The 26,103-nt window shown below is 41.7% G+C and overlaps 1 protein-coding gene across 2 annotated transcripts; it reads right to left on the bottom strand.

The window, feature by feature from the left end:
* Positions 1-6,657: 6,657 nt before the first annotated feature.
* Positions 6,658-26,084, bottom strand: LOC309534214 (translocating chain-associated membrane protein 1-like 1). 2 transcript variants are annotated; one of them, XM_082226354.1, is made up of 12 exons: positions 25,950-26,084; positions 25,676-25,824; positions 20,901-20,961; positions 19,598-19,716; positions 18,706-18,822; positions 18,550-18,608; positions 16,477-16,561; positions 16,048-16,118; positions 14,860-14,964; positions 13,274-13,417; positions 12,176-12,333; positions 6,658-9,967 (listed from the first exon to the last, which is right to left on the bottom strand). In XM_082226354.1, the coding sequence occupies exons 2-12, from the start codon at positions 25,793-25,795 to the stop codon at positions 9,894-9,896; spliced, it is 1,113 nt and encodes a 370-aa protein (XP_082082480.1). In that variant the 5' UTR covers positions 25,796-25,824; positions 25,950-26,084; the 3' UTR covers positions 6,658-9,893. The 2 variants fall into 2 exon arrangements, with proteins under 2 accessions (XP_082082480.1, XP_082082481.1); XM_082226355.1 differs by lacking the exons at positions 25,676-25,824; positions 25,950-26,084 and adding an exon at positions 25,039-25,472.
* Between the last annotated feature and the right edge of the window lie 19 nt (positions 26,085-26,103).

Raw genomic sequence — 26,103 nt, 5'->3', positions numbered from 1 at the left:
TGCACACCGACTTTTTAAAAAGAAATTGGCAAGGCTTTAAATTCCTGGAGAATAAAATAATTGATTTCGCAGGGAAGGTTGGGGGAGTAGAGAAGCAGTCACTGTGTCACTGGATTTGAGTTTACGCCACTGTGACAAAATTTTGAATGTTACAACATCCCAAAACTATTTACAATTAAGGCTTCAACTGGTTTCCGAACTGACTGGTGGAAGGAAGTATTTACTGAAATACAAGTTATATGTACAGATATGAAAAGGGCCCACTGCAGCTTGAGACCGAAGCCAAAAGAAAGTGCCCCACCAAGGGATATAATAATAGCTTTTGCTAATTATATGATCAAAGAAGAATTAATGAAAGCAGAGAGGAGGATCAAAGAACAAATTACTTAGGAAGAAAAGCAGATAACATTGCTACAGGGTCCAAGTTCCGAAACTTTAAAGAAACAGCTGAAGTACTCAGAGGAGCAGGGGGGAAATATAAATGGGGGCTCAACTTTGCCTTGAACCTAGAAGTTGATGGTGTGCTGCATGCATGCACTGGATACTTCAATATTGGATTACTGCAATGTTGTCTATGTGGGGCTTCCCTTGCGCTTGACCGAGAAACTCTGTAATGCAGATGGGGCCTAAGAAGCAAGTTATTCAGGTATTCCCCCTTGCTTCTACTATTGACCACCCAGAGCTAAAACAGGAGGATAGCTTCTTGTTTTACCCATTTGAGGAACAGAAGGACTTTTCGTATTACAGACATACCAGGCAAAAGTCAATGTATTCCCTCTGAACTGCTTGAGGCTAAATCAGTTGCAGCTAATTGCTTCCAGTGGATTTAAGTTCTGTCTGTATGGACCATGTTTTTAATCCAGTTACATATTATTACTGATTTTGAGCAAATTACTTGCTGCATGTCATTCTGTAAGGCAGTGGTTTTCAAACTTTTTTCTTCGTGCTACACTTCCAGAATAAAAATTTGCTCATGCCACACCAAATTTTTTATTGATGAGAAATACAATGGAAGACAAAAAACCCCCCAAAGTCCTAGCAGTGCTGCATTTTGAAAATATCTCTATCCATATTCTGCAAATAAAAAAAGTTATTTTGATACTATATTATACAGTGGAACCTCAGGTTGCGAACGTGATCCATGTGGGAGGCACGTTCGCAACCCACAGCACCGCGTCTGCACAAGCACGGGTTGCAATTCAGCACTTCTGCGCATGCGCAAAGCACAATTTAGTACTTCTGCACATGCATGAGCGCCAAAACCCGGAAGTAACTCGTTCCAGTACTTCCAGGTTTGGCGCAGTGTGCAACCCAAAAATGCGTAACCTGAAGCGTCTGTAACCCGAAGTACCACTGTACACTAAAATGTTCAAATGTTTCTTTGATTGCCCTTGAATCTTCTTGCCACACTTGCCATCCTCTCCTGCCACACCAGTGTGGCATACCACACGTGACCATAAGGCAAACATAAGCCCCACTATTTTTAACTTACTGATTGGAAAGATAGTTACTTATTAGGTAGCATGGTGCGTTAAGGAGAAGTTATAGGCAGAAAGATGGTCACATGCAAGAAGAAACTAAATCATCTTCAAGATCAAATAAACAAATAAGCACCAAAATTCAGAAGTTGTTTTTAAGACTGTCAGATAGCTTCCTGTGCTGCTTACAACCAAAAAGTTATGCTTGCTCTTTGGCAAGTGAGACAAGTTATCTTATCCACATGTGATGGCTTTATCAGTATTCGAGTTTTAACACATATTTACTGGCCAGCTTCTAACAATGTACCCTGGAATAGCACTCTTGGACATTCATCCAGAACTAGAACAAATTACATTATGTAAAGTTTTTTTCTCACTTCCTATCTGTTGCTAAGACACAGCTGGGAGCACACTGGAAAGAATAAACTCGCTCCACAATAACAAATAATGTGATACACATGAGAGCACTTACTTATGGAAAAAGATCCATCTAGGATCCTATTTGTGAAACTTTAGGACCACAACAAATTGCAAAACAAGCAGCACTTAGTACCCAACACCCTTTTATATCCCACATAGAAAATGCCCCTGACCACGTTCACCTAATAATTATTGAAACCATATTGTTAGCATCTTCTGTTTGGGGGTGCATTCCTCATATTTTAGAGATGTGAAGCTGAATTTTCTGTTTCCTTGCTTTCTTCTTCTTATTGTTGCTGCAATCCATCTGTCTCAGGACACAATGGAATAGTGTGCCTGGGGGGGGGGGCAGCTACAGCAACTCCTGTGGCTGTGTAGACCAATACAGAAGAGACATGTTTTATTGCAGGTGGGGCGGGGGATGAAGGTACCTGGTTTTGCTGCTACAGGTGCATTATGGTGTGTCTTCTCTCTGCATTCCTCCCAGTGATCATTTCTCCTCTGGTCACTCCAAAATGGGCTTCCTGAAAATGCTTGCATGTAGAAAGCAGGGGAAGCCCATACCCACTCTCCACCCCCAACCAAGCTCCCAAAATCCATCAGCAAGAAGGAAAAGGCTACAGTAGTTATCTCCCACTTGGACTACTGCAATGCGCTCTACGTGGGGCTACCTTTGAAGGTGACCCAGAAACTCCAACTAATCCAGAATGCGGCAGCTAGACTGGTGACTGGGGGCAGTTGCCAAGACCACATAACACCGGTCTTGAAAGACCTACATTGGCTCCTAGCATGTTTCCGAGCTTAATTCAAAGTGTTGGTGCTGACCTTTAAAGCCCTAAACAGCCTCAGCCCACTATATCTGAAGGGGCGTCTCCACCCCCATCATTCAGCCTGGACACTGAGGTCCAGCTCTGAGGGCCTTCTGCGAGAAGCGAAGTTACAGGGAACCAGGCAGGCCTTCTTGACTGTGGCACCTGCCCTGTAGAACACCCTCCCATCAGATGTCAAGGAAATAAACTGTCTGAAGGCAACCCTGTTTAGGGAAGTTTTTAATGTCTGATGTTTTATTGTATTTTTAATATTTTGTTGGAAGCTGCCCAGAGTGGCTGGGGAAACACAGCCAGATGGGCGGGGTAGTAATAATAATAATAATAATAATAATAATTACAGTGAGGCTCAGACTGAAAAATGAGCCACACCAGCACCAAAAAAAATCTCCCTCCGATATGATTCTTTACGTGCGCAGAGTGGCGTCGCTGTATCCTGGAGCAACACGATGACGATGATGATATTTTTAAAAATCCTAAATTATTAGCAGACACAAGTGAAAGCAGTTCAACAGTGGACGGAAGTAGCGCCCAAGGACAGCGGCTGCTTGTGACAATAGCTTTTCTCTCTGAATCACGACAATCACGACACGAGGAGGGGAAAGGGAGGGGTTTCCCTCCAAGCCACCCCCCTCCCACGAGAGCCCCTTCTCCTAAGGGTGATAAGCGGGGAAATTTCCCGCTCGGTTTAGACGGGAGAGTCCGGCGTGGCCCCGCCCCTCTCTCCTCGCTCTGCCACCGAGGCAACGCCCGGAATGATGGGCAGGAAGGCGGGCGGGCGGGCGGAGCATGCGTGCTTGTGGGAACAACTCTTGACACAAGGCCCGCCCTACGCCCCGGTCACTCCACGCCGTCTCGCTCTCCCATAGGCCACACGGCACACGTTGCCGTGGCAGCCGGGTGGGGGCGGGCTAGTTGTTGGAAGGAGACCGAGGGACGCACGACGACGCTGCTAGGAAGTGTCCAGGGCAGCACGCGGTGGGGTGGGGTGATGGGGGGGGGGGTGGTTAGAACAAGCCGAGTCAAGGCAGCTGTGCAAAATAGATTGGTGAGTTTAGGACAGGCAGGGTGAGGCGGCAGCCTCGAGCATCAGGATCCACATGTAGAGCCTTGTGGTGACATGAAAATAATGAACCCCATTCCCTCTGCATGCTGTTCTGGGGTTTTTTCCTCCATTGGTTTTGGGGGAGGAGAGAAAGGGAAAGTCCCATTCTGCTAGCAGGAGCCCTTGTTGTTGTTTAGTCGTGTCCGACTCTCCTTGAACCCATGGACCAGAGCACGCCAGGCACTCCTGTCTTCCACTGCCTCCCACAGTTTGGTCAAACTCATGCTGGTAGCTTCGACAACACTGTCCAACCATCTCGTCCTCCGTCATCCCCTTTTCCTTGGGCCCTCAATCTTTCCCAACACCAGGGCACAAGGAGAAGGGGACGACAGAGGACAAGATGGTTGGACAGTGTTCTCGAAGCTACCAGCATGAGTTTGACCAAACTGCGGGAGGCAGTGGAAGACAGGAGTCCCTGGCGTGCTCTGGTCTGTGGGGTCACAAAGAGTCGGACATGACTAAACAACAACAAGGTGCTACTGGACAATTTTTTAATTTTTTTTTATTTCAACTGTGTCAGACCCAACATGGCTTCCTACCTGAATCTATCATCATCATCATCCAATGCTACACCAGCGGGGTTTCTCTGGGGCAATGGAACTTGCATTTCCTCCCATCTCCTTATGTACTCCCAAAATCATCTCTGCAGGGGTCCCTTCCCAGTGCCAGTTTTTCTAGAAAAAGAGGTGCAGGAACTCACCATGGAATGCCTCGTTTTCTTAGAATGGCAATGGTGCCCACCTGAGAGGTCCAGGAATTCCGGTGAGTTCCAGCTGGGGGAAAAAAGGCCCTGCCTTCAACCACAAGTCGAAGATCAGAGAGAAATGTTGGCTGCTTTTTGACAGTTTACTGTCTGAGCATGCAGAGATTTATCCCAAAGTTAGCACTAAGCGCCACAGAGGTAAAAGCCGAGATGAGCTTGTCTCTGGCCTTAGTGCATAAGTTGTCAACTTTCTAGGCCGGTAAGATATATTTGGAAATTTGAGAAATGACTGCCTTGGTGGTGTAGGATGGCACAAAATTCTTGCCACAGGCAAAAGAGCAGAAAAGAGACATGGCTGCAAAATGGTGGGTGTCTAGTGAAATGCGGGCTTGTTCAGTGTAAAAGAGGTAGAGCCAGTGCATTGCGAATTTGAGGAGATATTTACTGAGACTTCATGGGCACCATAGGAGGTATTGGCAACTTCTGTGTTAGTGCTTGGATCTCCACATCTGACATGACAACAGGTGAGTGTATAGCATGGCAGGCCTATTTGGAACATGGGCTCAAGGTTCCTTCCCCACAAATATGTAGTTTTCTTTTGCTTCTTTACCTTTTAAAAACTTTGTAGTTATATAGACTTTATTATAGATTGTGTAAAATCATTTAAATGTTATATAGATAAGAGATATATACCTAACACTTAAATGATTTTACACAATATATATAGCTATCTATAGTCAATTCGTTTTCCTGCATTTTTGACCTGCCTTTCTTCCATCATAGAATGCAAGGCAACACATGTGCTCCTTAAGTGGTGTTGCATCCAGGTGCTGGCCTGACTGATTTGCATAGCTCCAGCAAAGTAGTATCCTCATGTGTTTTTGACAGTTTCCGGACCTTTGGTTTAAAAGAAAAAAAGTACAATCCTTGTTGTTGTTAGTCGTTTAGTCATGTCTGACTCTTCGTGATCCCATGGACCAGAGCACGCCAGGCACTCCTGTCTTCCACTGCCTCCCGCTGTTTGGTCAAACTCATGCTGGTAGCTTCGAGAACACTGTCCAACCATCTCCTAATTGGAAATAATGCCCCTTGAACTCAGTGTGGCTCATTTCTCATTACTGAAGCACAGGATCATCCTTCCAAATGTTAACTATGTCTGAGCACGGGGAAAACCAAAACTGGTTATTATGGTTAACAATAGGTAACACATCTGCCAGCTGTAAATAATTTTTGCACTTTTGTTCCACTTTGAACATTTTGTTTCAATTGAAGAGTAAATTTATTAATGTGTTAGTTCTTAGTTTATTGTTTTGTTTTGAATGATTTACAGAAATTTTATGGTATTTTATTGATAAATTTGTTGTTTTATACTGCGAGTTTATTTTAAACAATCAAGTGGTGTATAAAATTTATGAAATAAATAAATAACAGTCAACATACAGTGTAGCAGTTTTCCAAAATGGAAAGACTAATTTTCTGTTCTCACTCACTTGCAGGTGTCTGTAACTACCATCACTTTTAGGCCTTTATTCTGTATTTGCATCAAGAACAAGGTGGTACCTGACTGGTGGGCAAGAAACATTTTCTTGTACCAGTCTTGCATAGAGTATGAGAAGTAATCATGTTATAGACTGGTTTCTTGCTCCTTTGTAAACTGCAATGATGTATTTTTAGTTCATTTATATCCTGCCACAAACATTTGTTCGGAAGTATACAGAAACAGCAGCACAGGTTGCTAGATATGCAGCCAATCTCCAATTTTGCCCTTTCCAATCTTAAAAACATTCAGCTCTTGTGCACACACAAATGTATAACATTCATGTGCACCATACAGGACTGAATAGGCATTACGCAAGTGTTGAGTTGTGTGCTCATGTAGTACAACTTACCACTTTGCAGCAATGCAGCTGTTTGCAGATTGCACTAATTCAGATATACAAGTTGGAGTGCTCAAACAATGTTTTAAAAAACAGAAGCCCACATATACACAAGACACAGATTTCTCAAACACGAATTTCTCCCATCATCTCTCAACTGGCAGTAAATCAGTGCGAAGCCACCTGTGCATCAAGGTCTCCCACAGCAATACTTCAACAGATTAAGTTTCAAAACTCAACAAAAGTATCCTAAGGCAAAGGCACACTTTTTATTTAATGCATTTGATAGTACATAAAACATCAATCAGTGTGGTGCAATGACACAGGGCAGTATGATACTCAATTTTCAATTCCTTTCATGCTGCAACAGAATGACATTTTCTTTCCATTATACAGATATCAGGTGTACACGCACACAACTATCCACACACATTTAAGATAACATTCAGTTAAAACTGTATAACCAAAAAATTTGGCTTTCTGGAAAAAAAATGAGACAAATCTGTCAGTGTAGAGGCTTAGAAGATTTATAGGTGCATGTTTGCAATTTATTTCTGGCCACTATGCAGTTACTGAACCATATTTTTTCACAAATATGAAACATAGTTCCCAATATGGAACAGTGGATAGACTCCACAAATTCAAATGCCATAGCCACTACCTTTTCCATTATTGATACAGTACATACATATTGTGTTAAAGTTCTAGGTTTGCCATTTATTTAAGAAAGCTGTTTGAAATTAGCTAACATAAAACATTTTAGACAGTACAGACTTCAACCTGTAAACCCACAGTGTCCACAGCTATCATCCTTAGGATGTAATAGTGTAACTGGCCTTTGGCCTCCCCTGTTACATAATAGTCCAGAACTATAAGCAAGTTGTTCAAAAAAACATAGTATTGCAAGCAGCACTGAACACTAAAATCAGGAAACAATATTTTCATCAAAACTGCTTAGAAGTTACTTTTATCAAATGAGGCATTCATCATTATACAAACAAGTTTTATTAAAATCATAAAAAAATATATTCTAGTTCAATGGTAAACATCTTCAGTAGAAATATACAGGATTGTGAGAAGTCAGACAAATTCCTATAATCTGCACACAGAAACAAGTTGGGAAACAAGAAAAATGGGCTCAAATCCTGAATAGCATTTGCATACAGATGATGACTATGTTTATATAACATACCAAAAAATTTCCTATTGAATGATTTTATCTATGTAGCAACATCAAATAACATGTGACAATGGTTTAATTGACTTAATGAGAAATAAAGAATGATTTGTCACTTGTTTGTCACAGAAGCTGGTCAGAAGTGAGGTTTGATTTCATCACAGGACTGATGCAGACTGATTTCTGAACCAATCATAAGAAAATGGTTTGCCAATGTCACAGTAGATGGTTCTCCTGATATATAGCACATGGTAGCAAACCTTGCTTATTAAATATGTGTTTGCGTGAACATTAAAAACAACTCAGTAAGCTGTAATAGCTAACTGTGATTTAATTTATCATACAGTTTGTGTATGAAACAGGGACATCCCTGCTATCTGATGACCCTGCCATTGTGTTTCTGATGAAGGTACTTGAGGCATCTGCTTTAAGCATTTTTCCCCATCAAAGGCTTTAAGTGTAGTTGCTTTAAATAAGTACACAGCTTTTGTGCATGTGATAGCTTCCCAGCTGAGTGCAGTGTTAAGATAACTCCATGCACTCTGGGAATGAACCAAGTAGGGAAAAAATTGTGCTTATGGCAATGTCTGGTGGTTGGTATGGGGCTACTAGATACAAACTGTGTTTGTAATCAGCAAGACTTTCAATAGTATATGGATCAAATTTTTATAGTGTCTTACAGACTTTAATCAGCTTGGACCATTTAAGCAAATTGTGTTAATGCTTTTACAGAATCCAAATGAATAGTAGGAAAAAACACAATTAAATATTAATATAATTATATAGATTTCACAAAATTCCTATATAACACAACCAACAGCACATATAAAGGGCAGAGGCTCTCACTGCTTACTTGCTCACTCTAAAGTACAGAGCTTAGAATGTGCTTTCAGGATTGCAGTCTAGGTTTCCATTTGTCTCATTTACAGAAAATATTTCACTTCCTACTTCTCTAGAAGATAGCCTGGGAAAGGGAAGAAGTTTCTAAATGGAAGCCTGAAATCAGTGCCCTGTAAGCAGTTCAATGAACCCAGTAGGGCTTCAAAATTATTTTTACTCAAGTTGCAAATGCCCTCCATGCTGCATGACAAACATACTTCAATCAGTAAGGAGTTTAAAAACCTGCATGATGACATAAAATTCAGCTTGGTCAAAGTAAAAGAAATAACACTGGACTTCTGGAAGCCAGCTGCAAGAATCTAGTAAGCTCTTTGGGTTTTACAATGCTTCTCTTGAAAGGTTAACCATTTTTCTAAACCTTAATTATAACTGGATATTTTATCACACAGCTGTGCTATTTAGTGATTATGCACATCTGTTATACTAACCACTGATGAAGTGTCTGTTTATGACACTGAAGAGCCAGGTTCAGCTTGTTTTGAAAGATGAAAAAAATATTGGTTGTTTGTTATACTACATAATACAAGAAATGTGACTTAAATCTGAAATGATATGCGACTCTGCTCGTTAAGCATTCATTTTTAGATTCATGAAACAGTTAATTGTATCTAAACCAGCAGAAATCAAACTTAAGCACCATGTGAATAAGATTTAGTTTTGAAACTTACTTTTCAGGACTTCAAGAAGCCATGTGTATTTATATATAAATAAAGCCAGCTATGTGGGGTTTCGTATTATGTAATTCAGGAGACCAATTCAGCAAAATCTGCCTTAATAGACTGCCTTCACAGTCATTTTCAAATACACAGTGTGGCCTCAAATGAACTAGCAGTTTTCCAAGATGAAGATATTCATTGATTTTATTCTCTTTCCTTAAACACTGTGTTTAACCATAGTTATCCAAATTATGAACTTTTAAAATAGGAAAACCATCTGGAATTACTTCTGAATAGACATTTCGGACAGTTTGAGAATAATGTGCAAAACATTTTCTTAAAAAACAAAATGAAAAAACCCTAACACAACTTCCTGCCCAAGTCCAGAAATTAAAGTTTCTAAAAGCTTTATACTTAAAAAATGAAATATTAATTATATTTTAAAGCTTCAAATAAAAGCAATGTCTGATTTATAAGCCTTCCATAGCATTGAAGGATTTGTACTTACATTCAAGAGTAAGACAAATAATTTTTCAAAGACTGAAATTAATAGTGGAGATTGAGCATCCAGGTTAAATAAGCTAAAAGTCATGTTGAAGTACAGTGTTCTCACCATAACTTTGTTTTGATGAATTTTTAAAATATATTATTTCAGCCAGAGTCCTTTAGTGAACACAACTCTGGTAATGGAACATTTTCATTAATCACCAAAGTCTTCAATTAAAAGGTTGCTTTCTGGTTCTATGCTCCTCATAACATTTTTGATTTTCTTTTTCTAGGTGATGTACCCTCTTCAAATTTTACTGCTCCATTGACAAAGTTAGCTGCAATAAAAAGAGAAGATTAATGCAACACCCATTTGTATAAACACAATATTGTAATCTCCTAAATTGTCAGGATTAGACTTGGATTATTACTTAAACATCCATGTTCTATACTGGGTACCTTCTATTACATATGTCATAAATAATCTCAGTTCCTTTGTCACTTCCTTCTGCTACCCACCTCTGTAACTTATTGAAAATTCTCCCCTCTGAACATGGCATAGTCCTTTGAAGAACCATTTTTCCAGCAAATATCCCAAGTTTCACCTTACCAAACTGCTAGACTCCCCATCTCCAACTCAAGGATAAATTTGGAAGAAAGGTAGGTGCATATTCCTATTTCCCCATACACTTTCCCTGTTCCCCCACTATTTGCTCCGAAACATTCTGATAGTTGGGAGGCAGCACCCAGGGCAGCAGGAGGAGAATCGCCAAAGAGCATGTGAATCCCTTTTCTGCTCACAAGAGGACTCCACAGGATCAGACACTTTCATCATCAAAGGTACACAACCTGAGTTACCGTATTTTTCGCCCTATAGGATGCACCGGCCCATAGGACGACCTAGTTTTTTTGGGGGGGAAATCAAGGAAAAAATTTTTATTTCCCCCCAGGTTTGTGCAGCCATCCCCAAGCTAGAAGATGGAGACGGAGCGCTCCGTCTCCCTCTTCTGCCTTCAGGGACAGCCTCTCTAGCCTCCGTGGGGCAGCGGCTTGCCCCGCTGTCCCCCGAGCTTGTGGGGCTGGCTATGGCGAGCTTCTGGGGCCCGCCAGCCTCCAGACCAGGTCCGGGAATAGCGGGGTGGCGGTGCTCCGCCTCCCCGCTATCCCCCGAGCTTGTGGGGCTGGCGGGGGGGGGGGGAGAAGCAAGCTTGCTTCTCCCCCCGGCCAGCCTCCAGATCAGGTCGGGGAATAGCGGGGTGGCGGCGCTGCGCCTCCCCGCTGTCCCCCGAGCTTGTGAGCTGCAGGCTGCTGCCCGCAAGCCTGCATTCGCCCCATAGGACGCACACATATTTCCCCTTCATTTTTGGAGGGGAAAAAGTGCGTCCTGTAGGGCGAAAAATACGGTAAATCAGGGATTTAAAAACAACTAATAGTGCAATCCAATACAAATCAGTATACTCAGAAATAAGCTTCATTCAGTCCACTTAACATGTTAAGCATACACCACGCTGCAGCCCTAGATGAAGTTTGCTTTAGACTTAACCAACAAGGTATACTCTGTCTCTAAAGCAAGATGAATGGACTGAGCAAATTACATTCTATAACACAATACCAACTCCAGTGCTAAGATACCAAACAAGTAACATGCTTTTCACTGGAAGCTGCCACTATAATATTGCACATTCAGCCATCAATTGCTACATATACAAATCATGCTAAACTTTAGCTGTTAAGCAATGGTTTAGTGCAGGTGTGGCCAACCTTTTTCAGCCTGAGGGCTTCAATGAGGATTGAAGCCTTCATGTCAGTAGTGGGCATGGCAAAGACACACTTAAACAGACCATACAGATAGCACACTTATGTTTACCAGATAATCACACAGGCACTCAGCAGAGGAGAGAAGGAGATTCCACTCCATTAAAGCGCTGGGGCAAAAAGATGGGAAAAATGAAAGAGTTTCAAAGATCTTACTTCTGAAAAGTCCCACTTCTTCCTCTGGTACAGTGTCTTTGTTAGGAGCTATAAAAGAGGAGGAAGACTCCTGTTTCCCAAGCCTCTCCCATAACTTCAAACAGTGGCACTGTGCACTTTTCAGAAGTAAAATAAGCCACCGAATTTGGGAAGAGGTCACTCCTTCAGGAGGCAGGGTGGGATATAAATTTAATAATAATAATTGGATCATATGTTTACTGCAATGTGCATGAGCTGAATGAGCCCAAGCTCTCCCCCCACCTTAGTTTCAAAACAAGCCAACTTTGAACCAAGAGTTATGAAGCTTGTCTAAACCAACCATGCTTGAGTTAAACCTTGATAGTGGACTTTCCCACAACAAATTGAGATTAAGGGATATGATGTAAAACACTGCCAAACTGGAAAAGTAAATGAAGTCAAATGTTCTACCAGGAAAGGGTGAGGGGAAGCACATGAGCCAGACACTCACTCCAGCTCATGTTTATCACAGTAAACCATGGTTTAGAACAACATGCCAATGTGGCAGTTACATTTTGTGACTGATAGCAGTATATCAGTATGAGGAATATACCTACCTTTGGATGATTCTTTCCTTGTTGGTTTAACCTTTATGTTTGTTGTTTTCTTAGGAATTTTATTCTGAATATGCTCCCTCCATTTCTTTAATTGGAAATTAATGAATTTCCACATCATCCAAGCTTGGGTCAAACAGATTGCAGCCAGACAGCTAATTCTAGTAAGTTGAAAAATGTTACATGGAAATTAATACAACAACAAGCACTGAACAATAAATATGAAAAGTTTAGAAATAACGCATTAAATTGGCTCAAGTTATGTTGGAGGCAAGCATGTTTGAAATGATCTACATTTATGGAGTACTGAAGAAATAAAAATTACTCAAGACATACAACCACACCTTTGTTAAGAGGGATGTCACTTTCCTGTGCTTTTAGAAGCAACCCGGTGTTTCTGAGTGATATGGCTAATAACTATTAATAGACCTAACAAATATGGAGCAATATCCCTCCTGTTTCCAAATACAAGTTCAAGCAGAGGATGAACTTGTCAGAGACCCCAGGCTGGTCACTGCTGGAGACAGAATGCTGAAATGGCTGGAACTTATTTATTTCAAAACAGAAATTCATATATAGTTTTGCTATTTGAGCTATCTAACACTATTCCATGTACTTCTGATTTATATCTTTCTGCGCTTGCACAAGAAGCTACCAGCAAACTCCAAATAAAGAGAATATTCCCAATGTTCTGGGACAGAAGCAACAGCTGCCTATAAATCAAAGGGCATATTCCATAATTTACCATAGCTGGCATTGAGTACTGTTGTGCTTATCCTTCCCACCCTGAACCCAGGAAGGGGACCAAAAATAAAGGGGGGGGGCAGAGCATACTAAGTGGGCATTGAATGCTGGCTATCTACTGGGGAGGGAAAGAACAGAAAAAGAATGGAGTGGATGAAATCCTGAACAGAAGAACTCAAGATTGCAATATTTTCGTGCAAGGTCCTGCTTGATCAATTAAGATAGATTTCAGATATCTCACACAAATTACCAATCAACTTAATAAATGTAATATTTAAAGGTGCAATAATAAAAAACCAACAGTACATTTCCCCGCAAGAATAGCTAGTTCTTTGCCATTTGTTAAATTCACTATACCTAAGAGTTAGTATGTTGAAGTTTCCTTCTGCTATGGAAAAGCCAGGATTTTCTGCTCTTGCCAGACCAAATCCAAATGTGAGAACTGACAAAGTTAGAGTCAGAAGGCGAGCCAATATGAACAGTAGAGCCCAGAGGGTAAATCTGAAAAGAAATTCATAGTAAGTATTTTCCCCCAAATCAGTTGCTTCATGAACGCCCTAAATTACCAGATTTTTTTAAAAACTGGGTCTTATAAAATACAGCACCAAGTCTTCTCACGTCATTTGTATATCACAAAAATAGCATAATAAATGTGGGGAAATATTCAAAACGTGTGTTTCATTATTAGTGGTCAATGTACAAGTTCTTGGTTCATGAATTGGTTTATAGAATATGCATTCACCATGGTATGGTTCCCCTTTATCACATACACAGCACAACAAAACAATGACAAGAATCCACCAACAGCATACGAATCAATCTGGCTAACCTGATTCAAAAATACACACTCCCCCCCCCCCAATTCTACTACAGCCCACCAAAGAACCAACCACACCCTAAGCCACCCCAACCACTTTCACCACCAAAGAAATACAACTAGTGAATATTAAGAAAACCCATACAAGTAACGCTTACACAAACCCCCCGCCACTAAGTAGAAGAATAGAAGCATAACCACCTGACCCCACCCCTCCCCTTTTTTCTTCCTAACTGTTTTTGTCCCCATGTCAGTTTCAGTTTATTGGTTAGTTTTTCTAATAAGGCTGTTTCCCATACTATTTGATACCATTGGCCCATGCTTACTCCTGACAGGTCTCAAATACAAATTACCAGATTTTAAGTTTCCTGAATATTGTACTGATAATTATCCCAAATAGCTGCTTAGAAAGGGCACCTAACAAATCCCATCATAGGAAGCCCCCGCAAGGACTTCCACTTGTGCAATGGGGCTTTCCTCCATCCTCCATGCACTCCAGCAAATTGAATCTAGGGGTAAGACTAGAGAAACCTAGAACAGCACACGAGGATGGAAGAGGGGGATTGTTCCATCTAGCAAGCTGAAAAACTTGACTTGATGGAACAATCAACATAACATGACATTGAATTATTCTCAAGGAATCTGCTGTATAGCAGTGTTTTCCACTGAGTGGCGCTTTCCACATCATGTTACTTCTGCAATAAAAGTTTCAAAAACTTGCATCATGTGGCACAGGGCAACCCTGCTGTACACATGCAATATTTTAAAGCTGCAAAAGACAGCTCATTGTATAAGATGGGAAGAAGAGGAACAGATAAGCCCTGAGATTCCTTTGAATCTTGGAGGAAGAAATTCTATAGATACGGGACTACCACTGAAAAAGGCCTTCACCTAGTAACTACCAACCTGCTCTTTCCCAGTGGCAAACTAGAGAACAGGGCCTCCAAGGCTGCTCTTAAGACCCAGGAGGCCCAAATAGATGCACACAACTAGTGAAATAACCTGGTCCCAAACCAAATGCTATTATGTTGGTAACAAAAGAGGGTGAGGGGTAAAAGAAAGGGGTAAAGGGAGAAAATTAAAAGTTAATTTCATAATAGTAACAGTAATAATAAATAGAAATTACCCTTTTTGCTTATTCTCATCGCTGAAGTAGAAAAGGCGTGAGGCATGAAAAATAAGTTCCACAAGGTAATGCGGAACCAGCAAAATTAAGCCCAAGCGATGCAGACTGAAATATTAAAAACAAATATCTTCCTCAATATATTAACACAGTTTAAGATACCAGTAACTACTAGACCAATGCATGGTCTAGTTACAGTACGGTTTGTTTTGCTACAGAAAAATCTGTTTTCAAATCCCAGCTCAGCTAAGATCAAATTATCTAACCATTGTTTCCCAATTGTGTCATTATCCTTATACAACATATAGGTAGTAGGGTTTAGACACATTTACTGAACATTTACTTTGCATGCTATAAAATACAAAGTTTACAGATACAGGCACCCCCCCACTTAAGCACACCCCACTCGAGCACAACTGTTTTTACATGGGTCACTGCTAAATAAAGCGGGCTTTCCCTTGCTTGGGGCTACTACCCTAACAAGGGAAAGGCCACAGCAAATTTGAACCCTTGAAGCAGCTGAAGGGGAGCAGACTGCATAGAGCCCTCCCAGCGTGCAGGGAGCCGATCGCCTGCTTGTTTGCTCACCTGACTGCTGCTTGCCTGCCTTTTGGCTGGGCCAACACAAACACTCAGCCTCCTGGGACTGTCCACCTGCCTACCTGTCTGGGCTGCAGCACAGCAGCACTGGAACATGGAGGCAGTACAGGTGGTGGGAAGACAACATGCCCAGTGGCAGCTGCTTTCAGCTGCCCTCCTCATCCCTTTGCCTGGTTTACAGCCGGATGCCACAGCCGGGGTGGCTCGGCAGTCTTGGGATGGAGCCTGCACATACTGAGTGCCCCAACCCCCCCCCCACTGGGGAATGAGGGGCCTGCTTTTTCTCTTCCAGACCTTGCTTGCATTTTGGATTGGGCAGTGGGAGGAGGGGAGGAAGCCAACTTGCCTAGCCCAGCCTTGTTCCCCTAATGCTCACCCAGTCCACCTCACTACTGCCTCTCCATGGGGGAGAGTGCCAACTTCCAAGCTTCCTTACTCTTTTCTCTCTCTCTCTCTCTCTCTCTCTCTCTCTCTCTCTCTGTCCCTCCCTTTCTATTAAAGTGGGGTGCTCCTCACTTTACCCGATTTCAATTATGCATGCGGGGCCCCGGAACGTAACCCCCGCGTAAGTGGGGGGACGCCTGTACTTACTTCAAAATGTAGGCACCGGATATGTGAACAATATAAAGACAGATGTAGTACAACTGTCTAGGAATATCTTCCTAGAATTATGTGAAAGAGGAAAAGGAGACATGTTACATTTTAAAAAGACAAAAGAAACAACTCTGCGCAAGCTGTGTGATCTTTCATTGTTCTTCATACTTAAATTAAGAAATGCAGATTGAGTTGCAGGCATTAACTGCGTCATTTTGTCTTCATAATGTCTTCCAGTGCTATTTTCTTGGGTTCTGGAAAGGGAGGGCAGCAACATTAAGTTTTCCCCATTTCATTCAAACTTCTCCTTATTTGGAACACCCACCATTCTCTTTGTACCCAAGATCTAGTTTGCTGTTTTTTGGCCTAAAGTTTTTAAATGGTAGAATATTAACAATAAAAATATGGTGAAATTGCAACTCATACCTTTCGAATCTTTTGGAAGTAGAGTTCTGGCAGTGAATGAAGCCAATAGGCAATTTGGCAGATATAGAAGAATTTAACCTGAAAACTAAACACACACACACACACAAAATTATTAAAAATTCAAAAACGGTGTTAACCTAACTCATTCAACCATTACGCTTGCCAGGGCAATTTGCTATCTAGTGAACAATGTGCCTTCTTCCTAACTTTCACGTTATGGGGGGAGGGACGGGGGATAATCCAAACAGTTTCAGTAACCTTCCAGTTCTCATGCTAGGAGGAAGGCAGGGCAAGGATTGGAGTTGGAGTTAACTCTTTATTAGCAATAACACAATCTGTACAGACTTGGCAAAGTGTCAGGCCTAATGAGTACAGCAGCTCATCCCTGGTAAATCTTGCCCCATGGATCAGTTGCTGAGACTGAAAGTCTCAGCCTCCCTTGGCCCCTTTCATGCTTCATCTGGTTCTGGGAGACCAGGGGGGAACACAGGAGGAGAGGGAGACACCCGTGACTCTTCACCAGCCTGGCTCATCTCTGCCTCTTCACCTCCCTCCTCCCCTGCTTCAGCTTCTGCCTCTTCTGGACTTCCCTCTACCACAGACTCTCCTAGCTCACTAAGCCATGTTACCTCTTCATCTTCATCTTCAGCTTCCAACACCTTCTCTTCCTAGCATTCCCACCATTCCTCTGCATCCAGCCAGTCCATGACATCACCCTTACCAGTTCTATGGGAGTTTTTTGCCTGCCACTACCCAGTATCAGCTGAAGCTGATATACTCTCCAAAAGAGAAATATGTGGGGAGAGGGAAGCTTCTTCGGCTATTGCTGAGCAAAGGGGTTTTAATTCCTATAACCAAGCATCAGCTGAAGCTGGAATGCTCCTTTGCTGTAGGGGAAAGGCACTTGCCCCGAAGGCAGAAGGGGAGAGAAATCTTGCAATTGTATTTTTTGGCTTTGTTAGCAAAGTCAGTCAAGAATGTAGACCTTGCTCATACAATTTGACTTTCTTGATTAAATTAATCTGCAACACTCAACATTCATAGAAAAACTCCCTAATATTTTATTTTACTGAATGTTTAAATATTATGTAAGCAAGTGAAAGATAGCAAGGGCACTCTACCACATACTGTAGCCTGACAAATGCAATCTCAATATGCAGGCAGCACTTAATTGGCATAGTCTTTCAAATGTTCCTGAAAAAGCATAGCAACCATTGGATAAGAAGATCCCTCCTCTTATGGACAAGGAATTGGGGACAGGGTGTTGGCAACCAAAAATAGCTGTCACCACACTGGCAGTAGATCCCACTCGGATCTACATTTGTACTGGGTTTTTTAAAATAAACTATCAAGATATGGGTGTGAAACAGACAATGAAATAGGAAGGGCAGTAAAATCCCAAGCCCCTCTGAAGAGCTTCACAGTTGACTGGACAATGGAACAGCAAACTAAATTCAGCCTAAATGAAAACTAATGTACAATCCTACATACATAATGGAGTCTAAACTGCTTGCATTAGGAAAGATCTTGGTTGACTGCAAATGGATTCTATTTGCAAAGTCAAACATAATTTCAAATACTGGTAAATATATCAGCAAATATTGTAAACTATTATATAAATCTAGGATGAATATTCAGATATTCAAAAGAATGCATGACAGATTGTGTAGGGGAAAATTTTAAGTGTATTATAGGGAAGGGGACATTGCAGATGGGACTTGTATACCTACTGCCCTCTTCATTCATTCAAAATGAATGGTTGAAGAGGGTTAGTCTTATCCCCTGTCCCCCAATTCAAGAGAACAGAACAGAGTCACAAGAGATGCAACTAAAGTAGACCAGCGACTGTTACAATTTCTTACAAAAGGAAGGTTAAATTTTTTTCATATATATTAGCTTCTGGAGAGAGAGAAATGCAACTGAGGGGGACGTGACAACACAAATGTATAAAACTATGATTGGAGATTAGACACTGCAGAGATGTATTCAACCTGAAGAACATCAGAAAGTTAATTGAACAAGTAAAGCAAGATCCACTAAAATCAGATGAAGGAACACAAGAACAACACTTACAACATTCGAGAATGAGGGTAATCTTTCCACAACAAAGTTGGATTGGTAGTGAATTCTTCCTAATGGGGAGAAATATACAGGTAAAAGAAGTGATCATATATTTTGTGCTAACATGTATGTCGAAGAAATTCTAAAAAGATAACTTGACTTACTTACTGCAGACAAAATACTGGCTCCCCAGACAAATGAAAACAAGTAGAAAACTGCTAGTTGCCCTGATTCGTTGAATTTGCTATGCTTTGTTTTTGACAAGTGGAGACGTCTATTAATTTTCTAGAAATTAAAAAACAAAAACATGAGCAAGAGTTTACATGAGTTAGGAAGTGGGTGTTTTTCTGTACTGATTACGCTATCTGGATAATCTAATATCAGCACAACGTCAGTGCTTATCTTATCTTCTCTATTTGTATTCCAATGCAATAAGGCTATAAATTGGACTTTTAGCCTTATTAGCCACGTCAGCAATATGACTATCATCGACAGCAATTCTACCCTATCAGAGTAGCCCTAATACTCAAGTGTTTGTAAAAATGTAACATGCTGTGCCCCATACTGGCTACTGAACCTCACACAGTGCAGAGCCCAAGATGTACAGCTTTTGACATACTGTATAGCTAACAAGGGTAATAGGCAAGTTCAACTGGAATGGTGGCCAAGCACCCATACAATATGGTTACTGGTACTAGTATCTCTTCTTGACTGACAGAGAATAAATTTTCTGGCTCAGCAATGAGAGGACAGTAAGAGAAGTCTCTAACATAGAGACAGAGAAGCTGTGTGCTTCCAGGTGTTGATGGACTCCAACTCCCCTCATCCTTGGCCATGCTGGCGAGGGCTTATAGGAGTCAGATTCTGACGGGCCACAGATCCCCAACCCCTGCTCTAGCAAGCCTTGCAGTGACTCACTGAATGAACAGTTTGTTGATTTCTGGCACCAAATATCAAGTACTTCATGACAAGTACTAGATGTACTTAAGAAAGCCATCTTAAGAGCTAAGAACTTATCAAATCCAAAATATGTACACCCATCTAATAATGGTCAACTTACATCTAGTATGTATTCCTGAATCACTGCATGAAGAATAATGGCTATAAGCATGTAGAAAAAGATGGTGGCCACGTCTTTTGGACCATACTCATAGAAATGTACCGGCTCAGGCCTCTCATCTGAAACGCATAACATCTTATTATTACAACAGTATCCAACTGTATAGAGTGCACTTGGAAAACCATTAGGCAATAAAAGAACACAAAAATGGTTTTCATCAATGTTGCTTATCTTAGATCAGTTTTAGAAACTCATAAGCCAATCTCCAAATGGCATTTTTGCCTAGGTTGTGGTCACAACAACAATATCTAGGCACCATTTCCCCCAGTGGTGCTTACTGTTTATCCTTCATTTTATTATTCTTTTCAGTTCTATACCGCTTTATATTTTAAAGAAAAAATCTCAAATTGATTTACAACACATTAAAACATCAAACAATCCAGAATAAAACAAATTCAAGCTTCAAGGAAAGTATTTCAGATCCTTCTGTAAGTGACATTTTACTTTCCTCCTTTTTATTTCCCTACGTAAATTACATAGCTTCCCCTTAGCAGAAGTACTCTAGGAAGTCAGTATGGTATAGTGGTTAGTGTCAGACTAGGACCTGGGAGATTACGGTTCAAATCGCCACTTAGTCAGGAAGCTCACTAGGTGACATTGGGCCAGTCACAGTCTCTTAACCTACCTAAAAGGGTCGATGCAGGGATTAATTGAGGAGGGGGTTGAATTAACCATGTACTCCTTGGAGAAAAAGGTGGGATATAAATGCAGTAAATAAGCTCTTCTGCTTACCTGTTAAGAAAGCTGGAGGGACGAGCCAGATGGAGATGTCAGTTGCTAACCTGGCATCCAGAGATCTCCATGTGGTCACAATTGGACCCGCACCAGTTGCAAAACGTGCCCGGTGTCTGGCTAATTTCTAACGTCTTATATTTCTATGATGAATTCTTCAGGAGATAACTGGATAACAATTCAAGACTAAGGAGTATGTGCTATCTAGGATTAAAGGAATTTAAAATAAAGTCTTCTCTCTTGCATTTTTAAGTCAGTGAACTTGTTAATGTTTTACAGCCCCAAAGACATATACATGAATAGGATCAGGCTGTACTGCAGACTCAAAAAGATTATAAATGAAGGCTGCAATCCTATTCAAACTAAGGAGTAAGACCCACTGAACTCAGCAGAACTTACTTCTGAGTAAGCATGCACAGGATTGCACTGTAAATAATTGGCATGAGACTTCTCAGTGTTTTATTGTTTAAATCAATGGCCAGCCATGCAGATGATTTTGTTTTACTCTTACCTGTGGTGTATGTAACATTGTACTGAACAGTAATAAACATAATGGCATATTTGGCTGTAACCTAAAATTTAAAACAGAAGGCAAATTAGCAAGCACTTACATCACTTACATGTTTCCTAAAAGCTGCTAACGTAAAGTTTTTATCCTTTGTTTTAACACACAACTTTCTGGCTTTCAGTCTTATTATATTTATATGCACCAGGGATGGTAAACATTCACTGGTCTAGGATTGTATCACCAAGTTCAAAATTGGGCCATACCAACGGCTGACACTAATGTAACACTGACAGTCCCTTAAGAGATCAGAGTCACAAGATTGTGCTCTCTGATGTGCAAATCCTCACTCCCGTGAGTTTTACTCACAGTCAGTCAGTATGTCTACAACTGATATAAAACGTGGTTAACACACTAAGCTGGGTTTGATCATGAGGAGGACCCAAAGCTAAGTTTTGATGTTGGCTCCTAAGTTCTTGTTATGAACAAAGCCAGCTTCGTATTAGCCATGCTTAACACGTGCAGGCATCAACAAAAATAAATAAAATAATAATAATAATAATGGCTAACCATAGGAAAAACCAGGGCTTAAAATGTTAGGAAACATGAGAGTCCAACCCCAGAACCATGGTTAAGGGACGAAAAGTGTTAAATTGGCAAAGGATCCCCAAAATACACATCAATACATTGTTTACATGCTTGCCATTTTATTTTTGATACACAGAAGCATGCACATTACATTCAGGCCCAAATCTCCTTTATGATGCAGGCACAGTTGTTCAGAGGATAGTTCAAGAAACAGGGATGAAAATATTTCCCCAAGAGAGACCACAACAGCATGGAAGCAAAGGTCAGTATCCTTTCCTGGTCTACCTTCAGGAATAGGCAGCTAACCAACACAGGCTTCTTTTAAAACTTTCCTGGATTGAATATTGCAAATGGAACCTTCTGTGCCAGGACACATGCGATGATTTACAGCCAATGACAATGGTAGGATTTTTCTTGGTCTTTTTAAAGCCATATTCATTCCACTCAAATAAATAGGGAGACTACAAACACAAAATGCTTTTCTCTAAAGGCAGAATACAATTCCACATTCAAAAAAACAACTCCTACTCTCTACCTACAGGAATGAGTATCATCTTATGGTCACAGTCCACCAAGGAATTAAGTGCTACCCAATTAAGTCAAAACCTCCCTAACTCTCTGCTAGTTTGTAGCCCAAATATTTAAGCAAACAAGTCTTTATTACTATGTAGCCCTTGGTTGTTTGAGGAAACCATACACTCCATAAGGAAATGCATTTTAAGGCATCAGATGTGTTAAAAGAACAAGTATACTGATGTATAATATAAGGCAATATCTGCAGCTAGAATGTCACTGAGGATCTTTGCACCTTCACCATTAGCAGAAATAAAGAAAAGTATATAAACTGAATTAGAATGCTTATATTGCTACTGTAAATCCAACGTCAAGTTTCATCTGGAAGATATTCACAACTCTAAAAACTGAAATTCCAGTCATAAGTCTATTATACACTTGTACTTAATGCATTGCAGATCTAAGAGTACAACTGCAGTTTGCAGCCTGATTACGTTAACAATTTGCTACAAGTCTCCTCATACTAGCACTACATTGAGTTGTATTGATGAGCATAATTATGCCAAATCTTCTGGTTGTATTTTACTCTAAGACCAATTCAAACACCTTGCTGAGTGAAGGTAGAAACTGATTTCCCTATTGTAACTTTTTACAATGGCCTTCGATTAAAAAAAAAGCACCACTTCATTTTCAGACCATCACCTTAGCCATTGCAATTCTTTTGTCATATAACAGTGCTGTGCAGTATCCAGATTACATGCAAACAGAGCAGTGAGAGTAAACCCTCCAAATGTTACTGGTCTTCAACATTCATGTGGAGAACCAGAGTTCCCTATCCCTGAGCTAAAATAATGTCTAGATCCACATGTCTTTATGACTAGAGTAAAAACTGTAGTGGAGAGGAAGTTGCTGGATCTGATCAACTCTTCCCTAACCCACAAGTGGTTGACCTTCCCCTGCTGCTCCCTGTGAACTTCCTCTGTATCCTTCAACATTCATATTTGTATGTTGTTCAGGATCATAGCATTGCCCCTTTCTCCCTATTTACTCCCCCGATCTGTTTACTAATTCCTTTGCTGTTAAGACTGCCTCAGACTGAGCTGGGATACTTGAAAAGCACATGGGAGGCTTTTCAACCCTCTCTTTACTGTTCATTGATTTGCCTGCCCACCTCTACGTAACATCCTGTTTGATGGCATTTTTTGAAAACAGGGCACAACTGTGACACAGTCATTTTATATCAAATCTAAGGTGTGCAAAAGTAATTCTGAGTCTTTTTCTAAATTCCATTTTGCAGGTTTATGAGTCAGTGATGAACATGCTTATGTAAATTTGGCCACTCTTGAGACTTGACTGCTTAAAAGGCATGTTAAGTTGTTTATATTAACAGTATCCCATGTGGAAAGAACAAACATACACATCTTACACCTTTTTATCACAATTAGTTTACCTGCTGCTTGAACCAAATGGGGCAAAAAGCATTATTTAAGCAATCAACCAACCAACCACATTAACACAGCTTTCCGTAACTTTTACAACACCTCATTCCTTCTGAATAGCGTGCACCCTATTAGCTTTCTAATGTTGGTTGGCATCCTTCTGTTTTGAGAGACAATGGAGTGCACCAAACTCTGCAGAATTTTGGTGCTGCAGGAGTTGCCAGACGGAGGTGTACAAGGCACCATCCAACCATCTTAGGAATTCCACTCCGGATTTGTGTAGGGCTTACTCCTTAGCCTTTTGTTCTCCCAGCAAAATCCCACAAGGCAATGGAGCTTTAGGATCAGAGTTTTCCTTCTTCCAAATGGCCGAGGTTGATAAGCCTCATGTGCCCCTCACTTCCCTCTACAGCACATGCAGAAACTGCCTTCTTGACTGTTGAACCCACTATTGGTCTCATCTGCTCTATGTGCTGGAGCCTAACTTACTGAGGGTTTGAGACCAATCTGATACCCACACCTGGTTTAGCTGGCACGCTGAAGCCATTTCTGGGCTGTATTTACATGCTGACAGCTTCTAGGAGCTACAGGTGACAGCTGAGCCCAGACAAACTATCACAGAAGGAGCGTATGTCCCCTACCAAAGGTACTACGGCTCCCCTAACACTCCATACACCCTTTCTAATGTAGCATCAATAAGTATATGTTATAATCAATGATACAATAATATTTGTCATGCCAAACATACACCTAATAGCTGCATTTGGCATACCACACGATTGCCAACTCATATAAACATATGACAGTGCCTCAAAATGTACACATACAAATAATGCTTAACACAGAAAATGAGATACTGTACTGAGTTCTGGTCCTCCTCAAACTGGTGCCCCTCCAGATGTTTTGTACTACAACTCTCATCAGCACTAGCTGATTGGAAGAGAGACAACCAGATTGGAAAGGGCTAGTCTAGAAATACTAACCTTCAAATCTAACTTCTCATTAAAGTTTAGTAACCAATGAAACTTGAGATTCCTTATACTGACTGAGTATACTGACTCTGTTCTTATCGTACACCGTAGAACTGAGCTTCAGTGCTGAAAATAGATGCCATGGCTGGGCTTGCAACACTGTGTGACCAGCTCCAGAGAGCAGCCAAGCAGATTATACACACACACACACACACACACACACACTGGCCTTGAAAATGGAGGATGGGCCAATTTCTAATACAGTGGTGCCTTGGGTTACAGACACTTCAGGTTACAGACTCCGCTAACCCAGAAACAGGACCTCGGGTTAAGAGCTTTGCTTCAGGATGAGAACAAAAATTCCGTGGTGGCAGCAGCAGGAGGCCCCATTAGCTAAAGTGATTATCTCAGGTTAAGAACAGTTTCAGGTTAAGAACGGACCTCCAGAACAAATTAAGTTCTTAACCCGAGGTACCACTGTACCTTGGTTTACAAATTTAATCCATTCCGGAAGTCCGTTCTTAAACCAAAGTGTACTTTCCCATAGCAGCAGGGGACTCAATTTACAAATATAACACACTCAACAGGAAACGAAACATGTTCTCATTCCAAGGCAAAAAAAACCCCACTTACTTCTGGGTTTGCAGCGTTCTTAATTCAAGTTGTTCATAAACTAAGCTGTTCTTAAACCAAGGTACCACTGTATTAGTAGAGGCAGGACAAAACTTTCAGGGGCGGGGCAGGGGGCGGCTTTGCCTCCCACTTTGCTTTATCTAGCGCTACATTGCCTACATCTATCGCTGCTATGCCGAGAAATCGTTTAGTTGTGGGGTGTTGTTGTTCTTCTTATCAGTTCGGCCACCGAGAATTTAGATCCCACCTCACCCCGCCCCTCCCTCTCCCGACAGAGGGTCTCTAACATGTGGCTTGGCTTGCTTTCACGAGTTATCTGAGCAAAAGACTCCGTGCGGGGGGAGGGGGGGAGGGAGGAGCGGCAGGCGAAGCCGGCCCCGGCAGGGATAACATCGCCTTCCTTGCACAGAGGAAGAACGTGAACGGGCACACGTATAGAGGGGGCTGGTGAGAACCGCCAAGGAAAAGGAAGCGCCCGAGTCGAGATTTCGGAAAAGGGCGGGGCCGCGCGCGGAGGAGGGGGAGGGGGGAGGAAAGGGGTGTGCCTCAGCCGAGAAGCCCGCGCTCCGCTACTACGCTGACCACCCTACCCGCCCCCCGCCCTCTCTCGCCCCCAGGCCCTACACAGCGCTGATACCTCGAACATAAGCCCCAAGAGGAGGCCCATGGCCAGGCAGGACACGGCGTCCGCGTGGTTCTGGATAACGAACTCATGGCTCAGGACTGGCGGGCTCTTATTCTTCTTCCGCAGCCCCATTGCTGAGGAGGCTTGTGAGGCTGGGGAAGCTCCAGGCCCCAAAGTGGAGGGGAAAGAGAGAAAGAGAGAGAGAGAAAGAGAGATGAAGATGAAGAACACCCGGCAGTCCTTTAAAATAAATAAATAAAAACTCCTCAACAATCCCCCCCCTCACCTCACGCCTAGTAAACACCAACGACTTTCACCCCTTCCACAACTCAGGCCCGCCTCCTCCCTCCGGGGGGTCGTCCAATCGCCGCGCAGGGTGAACGTGACTGTCGGCTTCGGCGGCTAATCGCTTGCCTCGGCTGGAGCTTGCCAGGGGCGGG

This window comes from Podarcis vaucheri (assembly GCF_965113315.1).
Source record: "Podarcis vaucheri genome assembly, chromosome: 6".
Taxonomy (NCBI): Eukaryota; Metazoa; Chordata; class Lepidosauria; order Squamata; family Lacertidae; genus Podarcis; species Podarcis vaucheri.
Note: the sequence above shows the minus strand (reverse complement) of the source record. Positions and strands in the feature narration are given on the sequence as shown.